Below are 16,643 nucleotides of genomic sequence, written 5' to 3' on the forward strand. Positions count from 1 at the left end.
CTGCTCGGCTCTGATTGGCCCCAAGAGATCGCAATTAGGATGATTAGATTATCAGTGTGACTGGTGCGAAGCGTCTCCCGTCGGATTTTCTTTTACAGTAGAAATATTGTGCACAGTGCCTGAGGACTCACCCCGTCTACAAAGACCGCCGGCGCCTTTGAAACAGAAGTTATGTCGAACTTTCACGTTGTCCATCATTTTGACTGGCGGGGTCGTGAAAACGCTGTCAGAATATATTGTTATCTGTCGTTTAAATTCCTTTTAATCATAATAAAACACTTTACAATAGCATAATGCTTCCTCAGCAGAAACAGGGATCACATTTTGATGTGGTGATGAATTACCACGATATATGGAGAAACATTATCGCTCTAACGTAGAAACAGATTATACTGTAGTGAAGCAAGTTTTATGTCAATAGAGCATGGAAATGTGGTTATGTGTTCCAGAACCAGCGTTATCAAAATGAGATGCCCAGAACCAGAATTAAATGTCAAACCAATACTGATGTATCTCAAACATGGCAAAATAAAATGGATAAGTTATCTGCCCGTGTGACTCCTTAAAAAACGGGACTTAGATTTAAACTGAAATCTTTAATTTAATCTGTAGGTATGGAAAATCAAACATACAGAATCTCAATTTTGTTATCTCATGAGATCTAATTGTTTAAACAGGGTTATTTATTGGTAAAATAAAATTTAACAGATGCTTTAGGAGTAATAGATGGAGAAAGAAAATGAGAACATAATTTCATATCGACCGGCAGGTTAGTTTGTTGGGACTCTAGTAGTAAACTCATACACTCAGAGAGAGCATGCATGCTCCCCACACACTGCTGTGTATCTGTTTTATTCTTGAACAGTTCAATCTTTATAAAATTACTAATTTACTGATATTAAAACATCAAAATGCCCAATTTACAGATTGTAAAAGATCAGTTCTCTTTCAGTGCACTCAGTGCATTCATACTCTTCTTTCACTCGGAATCACATAAAAGAAAGCAAAAGGCAGCAATTCATGAATAATTCACAATTATTTGATTAAAAATTTAAAAATGGAGAATGGAGTGACAGAGTTGTCATTGGGAAGAACAAATCTCAACACAAAAATGATCACATCTCCTGCATAAATGTTTGTGTTTATCAGAAATGATGTGATAGGCTTGTTCACTGGTGTCTAATTTAATGACATTCAGTCTTTATCTTGTTTTTTATAGCTTCATAATTTAGATGGCTCCACATGGCTGAGATAATACAAACTGACCTGGTTAAAAAATGTTTACAACTAAAAGTGGCTTGATACAGGCGATCACCTCATGGAGACTCTGAATATTAAACAGCGCAGTGATAATTGCAGATTTTTCTTGATGAATGGTGGCGTTAACACAGGTGTGCTTTGTCTGTCCGTGGCTGTAAAGGTACGGCGTGACGCCCGAGAACATCATCCTGTACGGTCAGAGCATCGGCACCGTGCCCACCATCGACCTGGCCGCCCGCTACGAGTGCGCCGCCGTCATCCTCCACTCGCCGCTGATGTCGGGGCTGCGGGTGGCCTTCCCCGACACGCGCAAGACCTACTGCTTCGACCCCTTCCCCAGGTGAGTGGCATGTCGCCATCGCAGGAGTTCAAACCGCCTCCCGCTTTGTTCCCTCCACTCTGAGGTTCATTGTGAATTCAATATAAAAAGCCGTGCGGATTAGTTCCACAACACGGCGCCTCTGTAATTATATTCCTCATGTCTGCATGTGGACTTTTACCTTCATAAATAATTTATTTGCCCTCTCAATTTGTCTGCTGCCCGTTTGGACTCTTGATTGGCATTTTAAAAGCAAGATGCTGCCATCATTGTGCAGAGGAACACATATTGTGGGTTTTCTATGTGATGAAATAGATTTAATGTTTGTTATTTTAAATTATATTGAAGGCTAAACAGTATATCCCAAATTCCTCATCATTGCGTTACAGTATTTCACATATATGACCGATCAGATGGAACTATGCTGCTACTTTATGTTGAAAACAGATAACATTTTAACTTATTTCAATTTTGTGCCATTAAAATCCCAAAGACAACAGCATAAATTCATACATAAGTGTTTGTTTATTTAGTGCAAATCATATTCTGATTGCAGTAGTCAACATTAGGGCTTGTTTAACAGATATCATGGAGCCATATTATAACCACTAATGGGGAATGTAAAGTATGAGCTTACAAACAGTTTGATGCAGCATAATTCATTGCTGCAATTACAATGTTTTTTTAAAATGAATTTTAATCTTTTGTGTGTACCTTCGTGTTTCTTCTTCAAAAAACAGGGCGGAAGAAAAGGTACTCTGTTCAGAATGATGAAACGCATCCACATTTTTTTCTCCCATCATGCTGCTGTGAGTTCTTCCTGCTGTCCGTTAATAAACTGCTGGAACCGGCTGTTCCCATGTTGTCTAATACCGAGGGAACAGGCCTGTAATCAGTGCCAGTCACTCCGCCTGTGAGTGGGTTTAATGCTGCGCCTCATCTGTGTACGTTCGAGTTCCTAACAAAACACATCATTAAGACTGTGCACAGTATCAGAAGTGGAAAGATAACTCATCATTAGATGCTTTCCAACAAGCTCGGCCTCCTTTTGGTGTTTCAGCGTGTGTGTTTTCAGAAGCAGCCTGTCCTCGTCGGGTTTTCGCTGCCCTTCTCGTCGCTCCTTTCGTTGGGTCTGTGGAGATGGTTGATGTTGAAGCCTCGGTGTTTGTTAGCTTTGGTGAAATGGTGTTTGTTAAATGCAGCAGCAGCAGCTGTCACATTCGTTATCAGCTCTAAATACACACGCTCTGCATCAGTGCCAGCGACCAGCGGAGTTATTTTTCATCCATCCGTTTTCTGCTGCTCATGCAGAGTAGCGACCCATACATCCTCTCCAAAGCTCCTCTTGAGGGATCCAAGCGCTCCAAGATGGAAGATGTAATCCTTCCAGTGCATTGTGGGTTTGACCCGGGGGATTTCCTCTCAGTCAGACGTGTCTTCAAAGGGAGGCGGCCGGCCTCGACAGATGCTTGTACCAACGCGGCCCACTCCTCTTGATGTGACGCACCACAGTTTCTCCTTCAAGCTCAATGCACATAATTGATGCTCCGTACGAAAAGGATTCATAGATGGAGGGAACCATCTCAGATGAGAACCAGGTGCTCGTTCATTGCTGGGACCAGTGTCAGTTGGTTCACATCTGAAACAGACTTGAGTGTGAGAAGACTTTGCTGTACCCTAACATACTGTTCCATACTGCACGTCTGAAACAACGCTGTAGAGACGTGTGTGTGTGCGTGCGTGCGTGCGTGCGTGCGTGTGTGTGTGTGTAAGCCATTTCTGAAATACTCAGACCACCTCATCTGGCAGCAACAACCATGATCAAAGTCACTTAAATCACCTTTCTTCCCTTTTCATGCTCACTCTAAACTTGGAGAACAAAGCACTGCTTCACGTCCTTCATCCCTTTCTCTCGTCATGCTCCAAAATGCTCGTCTTGCACAGCAGTATGATTTCTCTGTCGTGAGGTATTCTCTCTCATATTGACCTCTGCCAGCTGATCTATTGCCCCAGACTGTCTGAACCGCTTGAGACAGACAGGGGAAACATATTGCATCTGTCCGTACTTGTGCCTCAAAATGCAGATCACATTACATTTTATGAATAATTCAGGTGACTGAGGAGGCATGCGCCTATTTTCTAGCCAGTGTGCCTGTACTGTATGAGGCACTGCTGCTTTTGACGGTTCACTTATTTCGTTACATAACTTAATAGCAATAAATTGCATGACAGTGAAAATGAACATGTTCAGATTGGAATTGTGGAGTTATAACTGTCGAAAGCGTTGACACACATTGTGAGGTTTCAGCACTCATATTACCAAGTAATGTTTGTTAATTTTTAAATGCTTAAAGGTTCCAGGGGAGCTGCACAAAAATTGTCTTCTTAATAGATCTAACATCTATATAAAAGATCTACAGCTTTAGGAGACATTGGAGGGAAAAAACAAGCATGTTTCTTCACACAGATGCAGGTGTTGGCTTTTATTTCAGGATGAATTGGCAGATTATTTTATTTGTCATAACCTGGGATTCACATTCCTGTTTGGGAGGAAACTGTTGATCCACAGGGCTCCCGAGGCGCCGCCACCTGTTGGAGGGTTTCCACAGTGCTGCGTTTTAGTGCGAGAGGGATGCTTGGTGGCAATGAGCCCATAAAGATAAGATTTGTTGTTCTGATGCAGAGCTGTTTTTCAGAGGAAGATAAAATCAGAGGCAGCGCATGTAAAACCCAAAGTCTTGAGCAAGCATCAGACCTGATGGAGTTGTAATATCCAAACACTGCTAAATAATTCATCCCACCCTGCGTCAGTGCAGTGGGAGCTGGTATGCAAGCCCGAGTGGGAGTTTATGTTCGTTTTGTAGGTTTTTTGTTGTGTAATATTGTGCACAGCTTCACGTGGGAGCCAAGTGCAAAGCAATCCTTCAAAGAGAGCGAAGCTAACCGCTACTGTGCCACACAGTGTCCACTGTCCAGCAGCAGAACCGAGGGCCGGCATTCTAATTATCCCGGTGTTGTTGATGTGCCACGTGTCTCCCTGGGTTCATCCTTCAGTCACTGGTGGGATCACCACTCGTCTGACCAATTTCTGAACAGCCAGACTACGTTAAAATTTAATGACTCAGCTGTGTCTCCACAGATTTGTCGTCTGCAGTGTAGCGTGGTGAAGAATGCAAAGTGTAGCTGTCAGCAAGGTGCCGTCATTCTGGCATTCCAACACACGTGTGTGTGCGTGTGCGTGTGCGTGTGTGTGTGGTTAGGCAGTCCGTTGTGAGAGCCGATGGAGGTGATCTTCCCATCGTATGAGCAGTTTTGTGATGTTTGCTGGTAAATCCACCAGAGTAAAAGGATCCTTGTTTGTCTTGTTTAGGTTGTGTTTTGAGTCAGTCAGTTAAGCAAGCAGTGGAAAATGGCTTCAGCTTTTTGGCTGCTTCACCAGCGTGGCATTGACATGATGAGCACATTTACGAATTGCAGTTTGAAGAAGAACATGCCACAAGTGACACAATCAACACGTGACGCTCAACAGAGTTTGTGGACCCGTTTTACACGGCAACGTTGAGAAAATGTCTTCATCTTGGAAATGGCAGAAGGTGATGTTCTTATCATGCCAGACCAGGAGTTGGCGCTGTTGGTTGTTCTTGTAATGAAACCACACACGTGCACACAGATCAGTAGACTATAAACATGAACAGCGGGAGTAGAAAGATGTTTGTATGGACAGACGACCAAGGCGGATTATCTCAGTGGCTCTCAACTGTAAAACTACCAAGTCCTGCAGAATGTGGGCTGAGAGTCAGTTAATTTCAAGAACTGGCGTCTGTGACAAAGGAAGTACATCCAGTGGAAATTAACTTTACTCGGCATATTTGAACAAATAATTTGGAGCAGTTTCTAATAGATTAATGTGGTTTATATTAAAAAAAAAAAACCCCCACTGAAAAAAATCCTCTTTTCAGGCAAAATGTTCTGTTAGACCTAAAAGTGAATTTTTCCACCCACCTTTAGCAGAAATAACTACATAATATCCCTTTGCATAATTTAAACTGGAAATATTAGCCACTCAGTCATTCATCCAAAACTCCTGCAGTTGAAGAAAGTCCCAGGGTTTTATGGCACATATTTCATTTCTTCCCACACAACTTTCCCGTGGGATGGAAACTGGTGCTTTGATTCGAACGTAGTGGTGTGATGAGTGGGATTATCCTGATGTGTAGGTCTACCTTTGTCACTTTGAGGCTGTGTCCTGAGTTTTCCGAAGACATGTCAGACCTTATGCATAAACTGTTGACCTCTACAAGCCCCAGATAGGCTCTGCCTTACATTACATGGATGGATGGATGGATGTGTCGGTGCATGTACTTAGGAAAGTGTGGTTGGATCCAGGCGTGGAATCGTGGATGGGCTCAGTTGTGTTGAAGCCAGGAAAATTCTCGGCTTCCTCCAGCTGTCTTTGCTCGACACCAAACATGTCAACTACTAGAAAGCTAAACAGCTCTACCTTTGAATCATGTCTTTTTCTGTTCCAAAGCTTTTTTTTTTCCTCCATCGGCCAATATATCATTGTGAAACATAGACAGTTTTACATTTCTCAATTCCAAAATTTAGAAGCAGTAATACCAATATACCAAGGTCTGATATAGTTATGATTGTATATGTTACAATAGTGTGTAAACTTCACTTTCAGTTGCATTTTAACTGTTCAGTCCATGCTTTCACTCATTAATAATGGCAATGCTTTCGTGACGTTTCAAGAGAAAAGGCATTGTTTTTCCATTTTTGTTTCTGAGAAGCTTTGCCTTCACATGTCAACATTTTGAAAACAATGTCTGTTCATACAGAAACGGCAGAAACACTGGAAATAATGGAGTTAAATGAATAAAAACTCATAAAGCAGCAATGAGTTGCTCCTTAGAAGACTTGACGAGTACCTCTGACTTTTGGAGGGTTTGAAGCCGACAGTTGACAGGCTACTGCTGAGGGTCCCTGAGCAAGGCCTTCAAACTCCCAACTGCTCCCCGAACGCCGCGCCGTAGCATCTTGCTCTCTCGGGATGGGTTCAATTCGTTGACTGAAATTTGCGACACATCGGGTGTAAATGTGGCGAAGCGTTGTTCTGCTTGGTGCCGTCGGGTATTGCTGATTCCCCAGGGATCCGTTTCTCCACTAGATATTCTCGTCCACTTTGAAGATCTTATAGAGACTTGTAAATCTTGACATGTCCCAACGCAGCACAGCAGAGAGTCATACCCGGATATTTCACATGAATTTATTCAGTTAAATTGATTTTCATCCCTAAAATAATCTGATTCATGAAAGCTGATTTTCATTTGCGCACATCTCCTTGGTCAGCTGGCCTTGTTTCAAGGAGGAACACATCTTTCTTCAAATGCTGCGAAAAAATCTACAAATTTCCAGTCGAATGTATTAATTTTGTCCTCCCGATCGTACCGCCGGAGCCCGGCAGCTGAGGTTCTGCAGGCCGAACGCTTGACAGCGTTACAGGAGTAATTCACTCCTATCGGCGCTCCCTCGGTGTAGCCACGAGCTCTTATCCATACAAATATTGGGCCAGATAATGCGTGACAGCCGCGGCGGCCATAATTCAGTCTGCATGCCCCAGCTGTGAAGTGAGCACAGTAATAGTTTTATTCCATCTGGAATGAAATTAGTTCACAATGATTTCCCTGCATTAATCTTGCACCTCACCTCTGCGGGAACAGCAGGGCACCGTGGAGGCTGAGCCGCTTCCCCAGTTACAGGCAAGGATGATTAGCAAGGAATTTGTATTCATGGCAGCGACTGGAGCTTCGCACAGTTCCATTCAGGCCGGAAGACGAGGCTGATCATTATTTACCCAACACTGTCGCTGCGTGCGCACGTTTACACATTCAAGTCATTATCTCGAGCACGGTGGTCACGCATACAATTAAATGCATTGAAACATTTAGTCTAATGTCACCTCCTCAGGAAGCTAAGAGACCGTGAGGCAGCTGTGTAGATCAGGAAGTGTTCAAGACATCGGCTGCAATCGAAAGACTTTGGATGACACGGCAACGTCCCAAAAACCATGTCCATCTCCACGGAAACGGCAGAAACCCTGAAAAGCCACGCACTGCTCATGCCAGACCAAGAGTTGGCGCTGTTGGTTGTTTGTTTTTAATGAAACCTCTTACACACACACTGACAACGGTACTGTGATAGTCTCCCAATGCTGTGACGATTGACTCAACACTCTGCTCATTAAAACAGTGCCGAGGTAAAGTCCATATTGCTGTTTTAATTGACTGATGTAATGCTGAAGTAAATGTCACATTGTCCCTGTAATTTCACATCATTATTTGATAATTTCACAATGGGCTTTGGTGAGTGAGGTGATTGACAGAACTGTGGTAAGTGGCGTAATGCTTCAGTAATTGACACAGTGTTGGGGTAATTGTATTATGCTTCATTGACGGAACGTGACGGTTGACGTGTCAAGGTAAATGGTGTGGTCCTGCTGTGATTTGACGTGGTTGGTGGGACAAAACTCTTTAGATTGACGTAACGCTGAGGCATTTAGCACCAGTCTGCCGTAACTGACACGCCACTCTTCTGAATAACCCTTTTCAAAAGTGACATGCTATATATAAATAGCATACTGATGAGATGAATGGTTTTGCTTCCTCTTGCCTATATGCTGAAGTAGGGCTGCGCGGTATACTCGGTATGTCGGTGGACACGGTATAAATTTGGCCACGGTAGAAATTTGCGCTCTACCGTCGTACCGTCACCTGATACAGTGTAACTGCAACTACTACGTAAATAAAACGTTTTGAAACAATGGTTCAATCCCTCTCTTTTACTGAGAAACGGTGCATCGCATCATTGAACATGTTACAGCTTCTTCTGGTGCACAAATTGCAGACTAAACAGTCTTTTTCTAACAACATGCGGAGAGAGCCTGCGCTTCAGGAAGCATCCTCCTCCTGTGGTGTCTGGATGAAAATAAGGTTGAAAATGCCAACAGCACACCTAGTGGCATGAAGTTAAAGTGCAGTTGAATTAAACTACAAAACCCATTCAAAAAAACTTACATTGTAGATTTTAAACCGCAACATTTATACCGCAATATACCGTTACTGTGAAGGGATTTAATTTATACCGTGATATGAATTTTAGGTCATACCGCCCAGCCCTCTGCTGAAGTGTCTTTTAGCAAGTCCACTGTGGATCGCTCCCAGTGGAGGTTGCTCTTCTTGAGCAGTACAGACCTTGACAGTTGTGATGTCTCCATTTTTTTCAGTTTGTTTAGAGATAGTTGGACGTTTTGGAATAGTTGGAACTTTTTCTCTTCAATTTTTCAAAAGAAAAATGCAGAAACGATTCCTTTTCTCCAGACTCGGCATCTCCGCCTCCCTAACCTCCTCCTGTTTCTCCGTCCACAGCATCGACAAGGTGTCCAAGGTGGCGTCCCCGGTGCTGGTGATCCACGGCACAGAGGACGAGGTGATCGACTTCTCCCACGGCCTGGCCATGTACGAGCGCTGCCCCCGCGCCGTGGAGCCCCTCTGGGTGGAGGGAGCGGGCCACAACGACATCGAACTCTACGCCCAGTACCTGGAGAGACTCAAGCAGTTCATCTCCTTCGAGCTCTCCACCTCCTGAGGGGGGGCCGCGGGGGGCCGGGGTCCGGATCAGGTCGGCACACTTCAACAAGAGCGCCCCCGCCCCGCCCCCTCCCCCGCCCTGCTCCTGGAGCCAGGTCAGGGTGAAGGAGGGGGGGCGGCGGGCTGGAAGGGGGCGGGGCCACAGTGAAGCAGTGAGCCCGGGCCCTGGCTGCTCCACCCACATTCATTTCTCACTCCTCTTCCTCCCATCGCCTCTTTCCTTTCAACTGAAAAAAAAAAATCTTTACAATCTTGATTTTTGTATTCTTTTATACAAGGTAAAGAAGTATCAAATTTTTTGCACCTGAAGATACAATTGTTGAAGGTTTTGTTTTTTTGTTTAATTTTATTTCACCATTCAGGGTTGATTCATGGCACTTTTAACGTGCAGGTATTTTCAGGTAATGATTTTGTTTTCTGTGTTTGTATGTCGATTTTCTCTTCTTTTTTTGTCATTCCATTGTGATGATTTTTTTTTTAATTGTAATTTTAATATTTTTTTGAAAGTGCGTGAAAGCTGTCAGTGTGCGCGAGCACATCTGGCTCTGCAGCTGCGAAGGCCCCGCTGCGTGCTGCTCTCTCATTCGAGGACAAGTCGATGCCAGACTGCAGTTGAGGAAATGACTGATACTCCATTTGTTTATTGGCAAAACAAACCGGGAGACGATGGAACAGATGCTCCTCCTTCAGACGCCGATGTTCGGCCCGGCGTGTCCAAGACGCCGCCGATGAGTCATCGCTTCAAGATGAGCAGTGAGGACAGGCGTCAAATGTTGGAACCACGACTTGAAGAGTTAAACCATTTATAGAAATAATAATGTGCGTCTTTGTGGTGAATGTAAATACTAGTGTCCGTTTTCTCAAACACCTCAAGTATATGTGTTTTAATGAATCTGTGAGAACTAAATGGTAAAGTATTGATATACGTTTAAAGAGCTCTGGTTTGATTCCAGTCTTTGTGGTTGCGACATTTGACGTTTTGATGTGATAACTGCTCATCGTGCCAAAAAACGGATTCATCGAAGCCTGAACGATCGGTGGTCGTGCTGTCGGTTTGCGTCCCCCTCCCTCGGTGGCAGAGCAGCAGGTACGAGGGCCCGGCTGTCCGGAGCGTCACTCAGTACTGTAACCTGAAGCCAGCCAGCATGGCGAGTGTCAACGTTTAATTTATCTCTCTGAATATGAAGCCTTATGTTTGTACACATTTCACCCGGACATTCCTGTGGACTGCAGCGGGGGTCTCTGCGGTCCTCAGGGGCGGGGCGGGGCGGGGAGGGGGGCGGGGCCTGATAGCTGCTGTTTATCAGAGGAATCAGTCAGTCGATCACTGTGAGAGTCAGCTGAATCCACAGCGAGGTACTACAACCAAGCCCCCTTTACTTTTTAACTCCTGTTTTTAAACCCTTCAGTGTGATGAGACGCCATTTCCCCGCATCACACTCCAAAGAGACTGAACCACTACAAATAAACCCACCTGGACCGCCGTGGACCTGGGCTACGCATGCAGATCACCTCTCATAGTTGTGAACTCGTATCTCAATTGTTTTTTTTTGAACCTGAAAATGAAGGACGCTGAAGGAAAACGCTTTTTAAAAAAAAAAACCGAAGCTCGTCCTGCTGATTGCGTTGGAGGAACTTGTCCTGGTCGTCAGATCTGTGTGTTTCTGTGACGTGAGTCGTCGGTGGGGTGTTCGTCTTATGGAGTCATCGATCGGGGGCCCGCTGTGTTTGGATTTAAAAGAGAGAAGAATCCCTCCATCATCTCCAGTTCCTTTCCTCTCGTACCTCTTTTTAAAGGAAATGAAGACCCCTTGCTTTAGACCTGATTGTTGTTTTGATACTGACATTTTTATGAGGTTTTCCAAGTCGAACTCTTCATAGATTTACACTGTCTCTTTAAAACTAGAAGAAAAATCAAAACGCCTGGTTTGTACGACGATCCTCTGTACAGCTGTCCTCCAGTATCTTGTCTACACACATATTCGCCGCCCTCCTTTCAGGGCAGAAATCCTTGATTTTTAACACTGGAATCACAATATGCAACAGAAATGCAGATGAAGCTCGTAGAAATCAAACTCATAACGGTCATAGTGTAAACTGAAACCAATGAACTAAGCCTTAAACATGCTGTGAAGCGCGTGGCGGTGGCGAGAAGGCAGCACAATGGATGTTTTTAATGCATATAACAGAATAAAGGATGCATGGAAGTGTTCGTCTGGGCTCCTTTCTCAAGGTTTTTGGCACCAACCCAAAACTCATTACATAAAAACTGACTTTAATTTGACTTTTAAAAAAGAAAAAAAATAACCAAGCAACTGTCTAGCAGTGAAGGCAGCAGAGCAGAAAACTGTCAGCATCCATCCAGACGTTTAATTGAATTTTTGATGTCTGTGATGTTCTCCAAATTTGACCATCAACCACTTTTTTTTTTTTTTTTTTTTTTTTTTTTTTGGGTCTGAATCCAAAAAATGTTTCTGTGCAGCTCAACTGGTCTTCGCACTGATAAAACCGCAGAAGTGCCTTAATGAACGATTCCATTCAGTGCACACTGAAGTCAAAGCTTGGGACTTTGGTTGTTTTGAGGGTCTGTTGTCATGACGACGGTGCTCCGAGCAACCGAAAATGTGACGGAAACCCTGCCTCTCAGTCAGAACAGGTGACAATTCATGACAAAAACAACGATCGGCACCCACTAGTGGCCAGACATGCTCACTGCATTGTCTTTATCCCATTACCCTGAAGGGGTGTGTGTGTGTGTGTGTTTTCCTTCCTGGATTCTTGGGACTCGAACCAGCGGTCTTCTGTCAGTTAGGAGAGCGTTTAAACTGCCAGGAGGAGTCAGCCGAGCGAGGCCCGGACACAAAGCTGGGCGAGGACGGCGCCGGCTGTGTTTAATTAGCCCCGGCGAGCTCTCGTCCCTGCAGGAAGGTTTTCACCGGCCTCTGCTGTCGCTGCGGAAACCTAATCGTCTGTGAGTAAAGTGAAAATTGGCCTCGACGTCGATGAACTTCATGTGTTTATCAGATCGCTCGTCTGGTTCATCCTTCAAAATAAGTAGTAGCAAAACAAACTGAAATATTTATGATGACATGCATAAGAGAAAAACAAACTATAACAAAGCTTTTTTTCTGTTATTGAAATCAGAAAGTATAGAATAACCAGTGACAAGTATTTTCCTAAAATTACCCAGAGATCATTAAAAAACTAAGTGTAAATGAGTATTCTCTAATTCTTGTGTTTTTTCAATCACAAATGGGAGATAAAGTGGATTTTTATTGAGAAGTCTTCTTTTTTCCAGTTACCAACATTTCACTGCAGAAAACTCGTCCTCATTAAAATGAAAATCACGCCTGGTTATTCGTCTCTCCTGAGTTTTCACTGCGCTCTTCCTCTACAGTGTGAACAAATGGCACGACACAGGGTGATGGTTGGCCGACTGGTGGAGGAAGAAGCACGCACGACTGTTTTTATTTACTCCCCAGAGGTTACTGAGGATTTCAGACTGTACTGCTTGAAGAAGAACCAAAAAAATAAGAGGAAAACATTCTGGCAATGGAAACTCGGCACCGAGCGATGGACAGTGACTGAGATCAAGGCTTCCAGATTCACTGTCTTCGAGGGTGTATAGCAATTTAACAAACAGTGGCATTGTTGGTTAGTTGCAGCATGCTCGTGCTAATATGACTGGTGGTAATAATGACAGTTGTCATATATTATGGATACAAAACTATGCAGATCTCAATGATGGTTTTAATTTAAAAAAATGTATTTTTTTTGTCTTTTTCTTACATCAAAAATCACCAAAGTTGCTAATCTTGGCCATGATTACATTATTGCACATTACACAATGTCTGTGTAGTGAAACAAAAAGCCCTGCTATCTGAGCACACGTTGCAGGTTGAGGTCAGAAGTGTCCGCCCTGTTGCCCGGGGGGCCAAGTGCAGTCTGTGGTTCGTTTCTAAATGGCCTGTGGCACTTTCCACACTTTTAATGATCACATTTTAAAAGCCGTCTTCACCAAGGTAACTTCGCTACCAAACAAGCTGCTGTCCTTGTTCAGCGAGAACAGGAGAATTAAAGCGTCGTGTGTGCACGGAATATAAAGGGTGGCAAATTAGTTCTTCTGATCTGCGTGATGAACTCGTGCCTTGTTTACACGGCGGCGTTTCTGCGTTTTAGTTTTGTGTCGTTTAAAATGGCTCCAAAAATTCAGTTTTGCGTGTCGCTGGCGGCGTTGCGATGGTTCGTGTGCTCGGATTAGGGTTCGAGAGTCGGAGTGAGTCCCACTATTCATGCTGTCCCTGCTGTTTGTGTTGGAGGACGTCCATGTGTGAAAAACGTCTGCAGGAGTGAGTGTGTGTGTGTGTGTGTGTGTGTGTGTGTGTGTGTGTGTGTGTGTGTTCTCGTATTTCTATCCTTGTTGGGGCCAAATGTCCCCACAAGGATAGCAAAACGTGAAACGACGTGCCTTGTGGGGACCTTTTTCCGGTCCTAAGTAGGAGAAACAGTGTTTTCTTGACCATGTTGTTGTTACTGAAAAAAGTAAAAGTGCAAAAACATTTCTTTAGGGTTAGGCTTTGTTGTGGTGTGGGTTAGGGTTAGGGTAAGGGTCAGGGTTAGGGGCTAGACATGAATGGGAGTCAATGGAAGGTCCCCACAAGGATAGAAATACGAGACTGTGTGTGTGTGTGTGTGTGTGTGTGTGTGTGTGTGTGTGTGTGTGTGTGTGTGTGTGAGCTGAATGGAGCTCAGTGTGTGTGCAGCAGCAGCAGTCCTCTCTTCCTCCTCTCGCTGCTGCAGGATCTGAGCGCCGCTCTGAGCTCTGCTGGAGGCGACGGGCTCTGTCACGGCGTCCCGCTGCTAAATGCAGGCAGAGGAAACCTTTCACTCCTGACAATGACAAGCTGCTCGCTGCTGTTTATTTCTGGCTCTGGACTTTGTGCTGGCAGCGGCTGCCAGCCTGGGTTCTCCACTTTGAGGGGAGGCCAGATGTGCCTGGACGATCCTCCTGCTCTGAACTTACACTGCTTCCCTCAAAGAAATCCATGATCACGTCTTGCTTGTGGCTTCTCTGCTGAAAATCAGTCTGTAAGGAATTTATTTCCCAGGTAATTATATCAGTCTAATCTCAGCTATCCATCTCCTGTACCTCTCTATTAAGTTTGGTATTGATCTCCAATTAACTGAGGCTCTGTTTACACATCAGTGTTTTTTTTTTTTTTAGAGAAAACAGAAATCTTTGTGTTTTGGGGGTCTGTTCGATGCTTGAAGCCACTGAAAACAATTTTTTGAAAATGCTCCGACCTGTTCTTGTTGTTTGCGACAAAAGCAATGCGATCCATGGGATCTCTTCTGCTGCGGTGGTTTCAATCCAAAAAAAACAAGCTACAGCATCCACTAGTGGCCCTACATGGAAACTACACTCTTTTCAGTGTTTCTGTGTGTGCGGGCTTTGTTTTCTGTGTATATTGGGCATTAATTTTAGAGAACAGATTTGAATTTAATGAATAAATATGATGCCCCCTGCATGGCTCTGATTGCTAATATGTGTTCGTGCTCTGCAGTTTGTATACCTTTCAGCGTAATGATCACTTATTGCTGTAATAACTGGATGCAATTCAACACCTGCTTGATGGAAAGTCGGTTAAATCCTGAAGGGGCAATACTCTGGTCAAAACTACAACATTCAGAGCGACGCATTTCACTTATGTTTGTGCTGTGATTGGCAGTTATTGAGACATCCTTCCTCACTTCACTTCCAGCCATCAAGTCCATGATGGACTAAATTTATCCCTTTTTTAAGTTAAAAAAGAAGCATGCGTAACAGAAAGTGAATATGTAGGTGTGAGTGGGGGTGGGGGTGTAACTGTCACATAAGTGTACTTTTGTCCATGCAAAAGTACACTTCCACACACACACACACACACACACACACACACACACACACACACACACACACACACACACACAGACCACATCCACATCTTGAATCCCTGAATCCCCCTCTCCATCCTGTCACGAAAACCAAACATCAGGAGCCAAATATTATGACAGACAACAAGAACAGTTTTCACTTCCAGTTCCAGTCCCACATTCACCCTGACAACCCGTCCCTCTGTTTCGCAGCCTCGCTGAAATACCGGCGCAGGCTACTGGACTGCTCCGCTCTGGAGCAGCTCGCAGGACGCTGCTTTGTCAAGCTGTTGTTACTGTTGTTCAGGTGCGATGTGGGGGAACCAGCCTGACTTACACATCCCTGATGTGTGGAAAGGTTTAGAGTTCACTGACTGTTTCAGGGGGCGAGTTCCCGGATTCTTCTTCTTTTCTGTTTTTTGGTAAAGCCTTGAAACTTAGACAATCCGAATTGATGAAAATAATTGGGATTCTCATATTTGTTTCTAAGCTCGTTGTTCATGCTGGAACAATGATTTATTCAATCTCCAGGAAAGTCAAACCCAAACCTGAAGCATCTGCCTGCCAGTTTGACCCGATGCCCGACTCCCCGAGTGAAATTCCTCCGTCTCATTCCTGACAGCAGCAGCATCCATTTCTCCCTTTTTCCATCAGCTCTCAAATCTGTAACAGATTGTTGTGAAGCCTGATTCACATCACTGTGAGTTTAAAGAGTTTAAAAATGTTTGTTCCATTTCTTAGATCCTGAAAAAAAATAAGCTGTAGCATCTCAAGTTCAACAATAACCCAACACTAGCCTGGTTTCTGTCCTTGTCACAAATGGCCTCCTTATTTCAGCTGCTTCCAGATGTTGATCCATCCTCATCGTCTTCAGTCTGATCTGACTGCAGCTGGACAGACGGACATCTACTGGACTGAGTCATTCCTCTCTGGTCCCACCGAGCTCGTTCAGTTAAAAACACATCTCAGCTATCTCCCTTCTCCTCTGGTGTCCCCCAGGGCTCTGTCCTTGGTCCCATCCTTTTCATCTTCTTTATAATTGCCCTGTTTCCCCTCGGTCATATAATTTGGAGTTTTATCACTATGCAGATGACACTCAACTGTACGTCTCTACCAGTGTCGTTTTTAAGATTATTTTACTGTCTTTTAATCTTTTTCCCCCAATGACTTTGAATGTTTTGAAGGCTTTACTAAATACATGAATAAATAAAATAAATATTTTATTATTACTACTAATTTACTACTACTAATAATAATAATAATTCACATATCTACATATGTGCTAGTTCTTGTTTTACGTTTTGCACCAATTACTGCCTATGACAAATATAGTTATTTAGTTTAATCATGACAAATTGAGAGACGGTGCTTTAAAAACATTGTTTCTGTACTTTTTGACCAGTAACCACTACCTTCATGTCACATCCTCCCTCATGCTTTAAATCACTTTCATTTGGCTGAATGGATAGTCTGTTTTAAGATAAACTCAGAACAAAGATTTG

At 43.8% G+C, this 16,643-nt stretch overlaps 1 protein-coding gene across 1 annotated transcript in view; it reads left to right on the forward strand.

Annotated features, from left to right (window-relative positions):
- abhd17c (abhydrolase domain containing 17C, depalmitoylase) overlaps positions 1 to 11,130 on the forward strand; it is a 36,434-nt gene extending 25,304 nt beyond the window's left edge. The window contains exons 2-3 of the mRNA XM_030097952.1: positions 1,421 to 1,600; positions 9,007 to 11,130. Coding sequence (XP_029953812.1) covers positions 1,421 to 1,600; positions 9,007 to 9,226 — 400 coding nt within the window. The 3' untranslated portion in view covers positions 9,227 to 11,130. The remainder of the gene's footprint in view (positions 1 to 1,420; positions 1,601 to 9,006) is intronic.
- Positions 11,131 to 16,643: the final 5,513 nt, after the last annotated feature.

This window comes from Salarias fasciatus, chromosome 1 (genome assembly GCF_902148845.1).
Source record: "Salarias fasciatus chromosome 1, fSalaFa1.1, whole genome shotgun sequence".
Classification (NCBI taxonomy): domain Eukaryota; kingdom Metazoa; phylum Chordata; class Actinopteri; order Blenniiformes; family Blenniidae; genus Salarias; species Salarias fasciatus.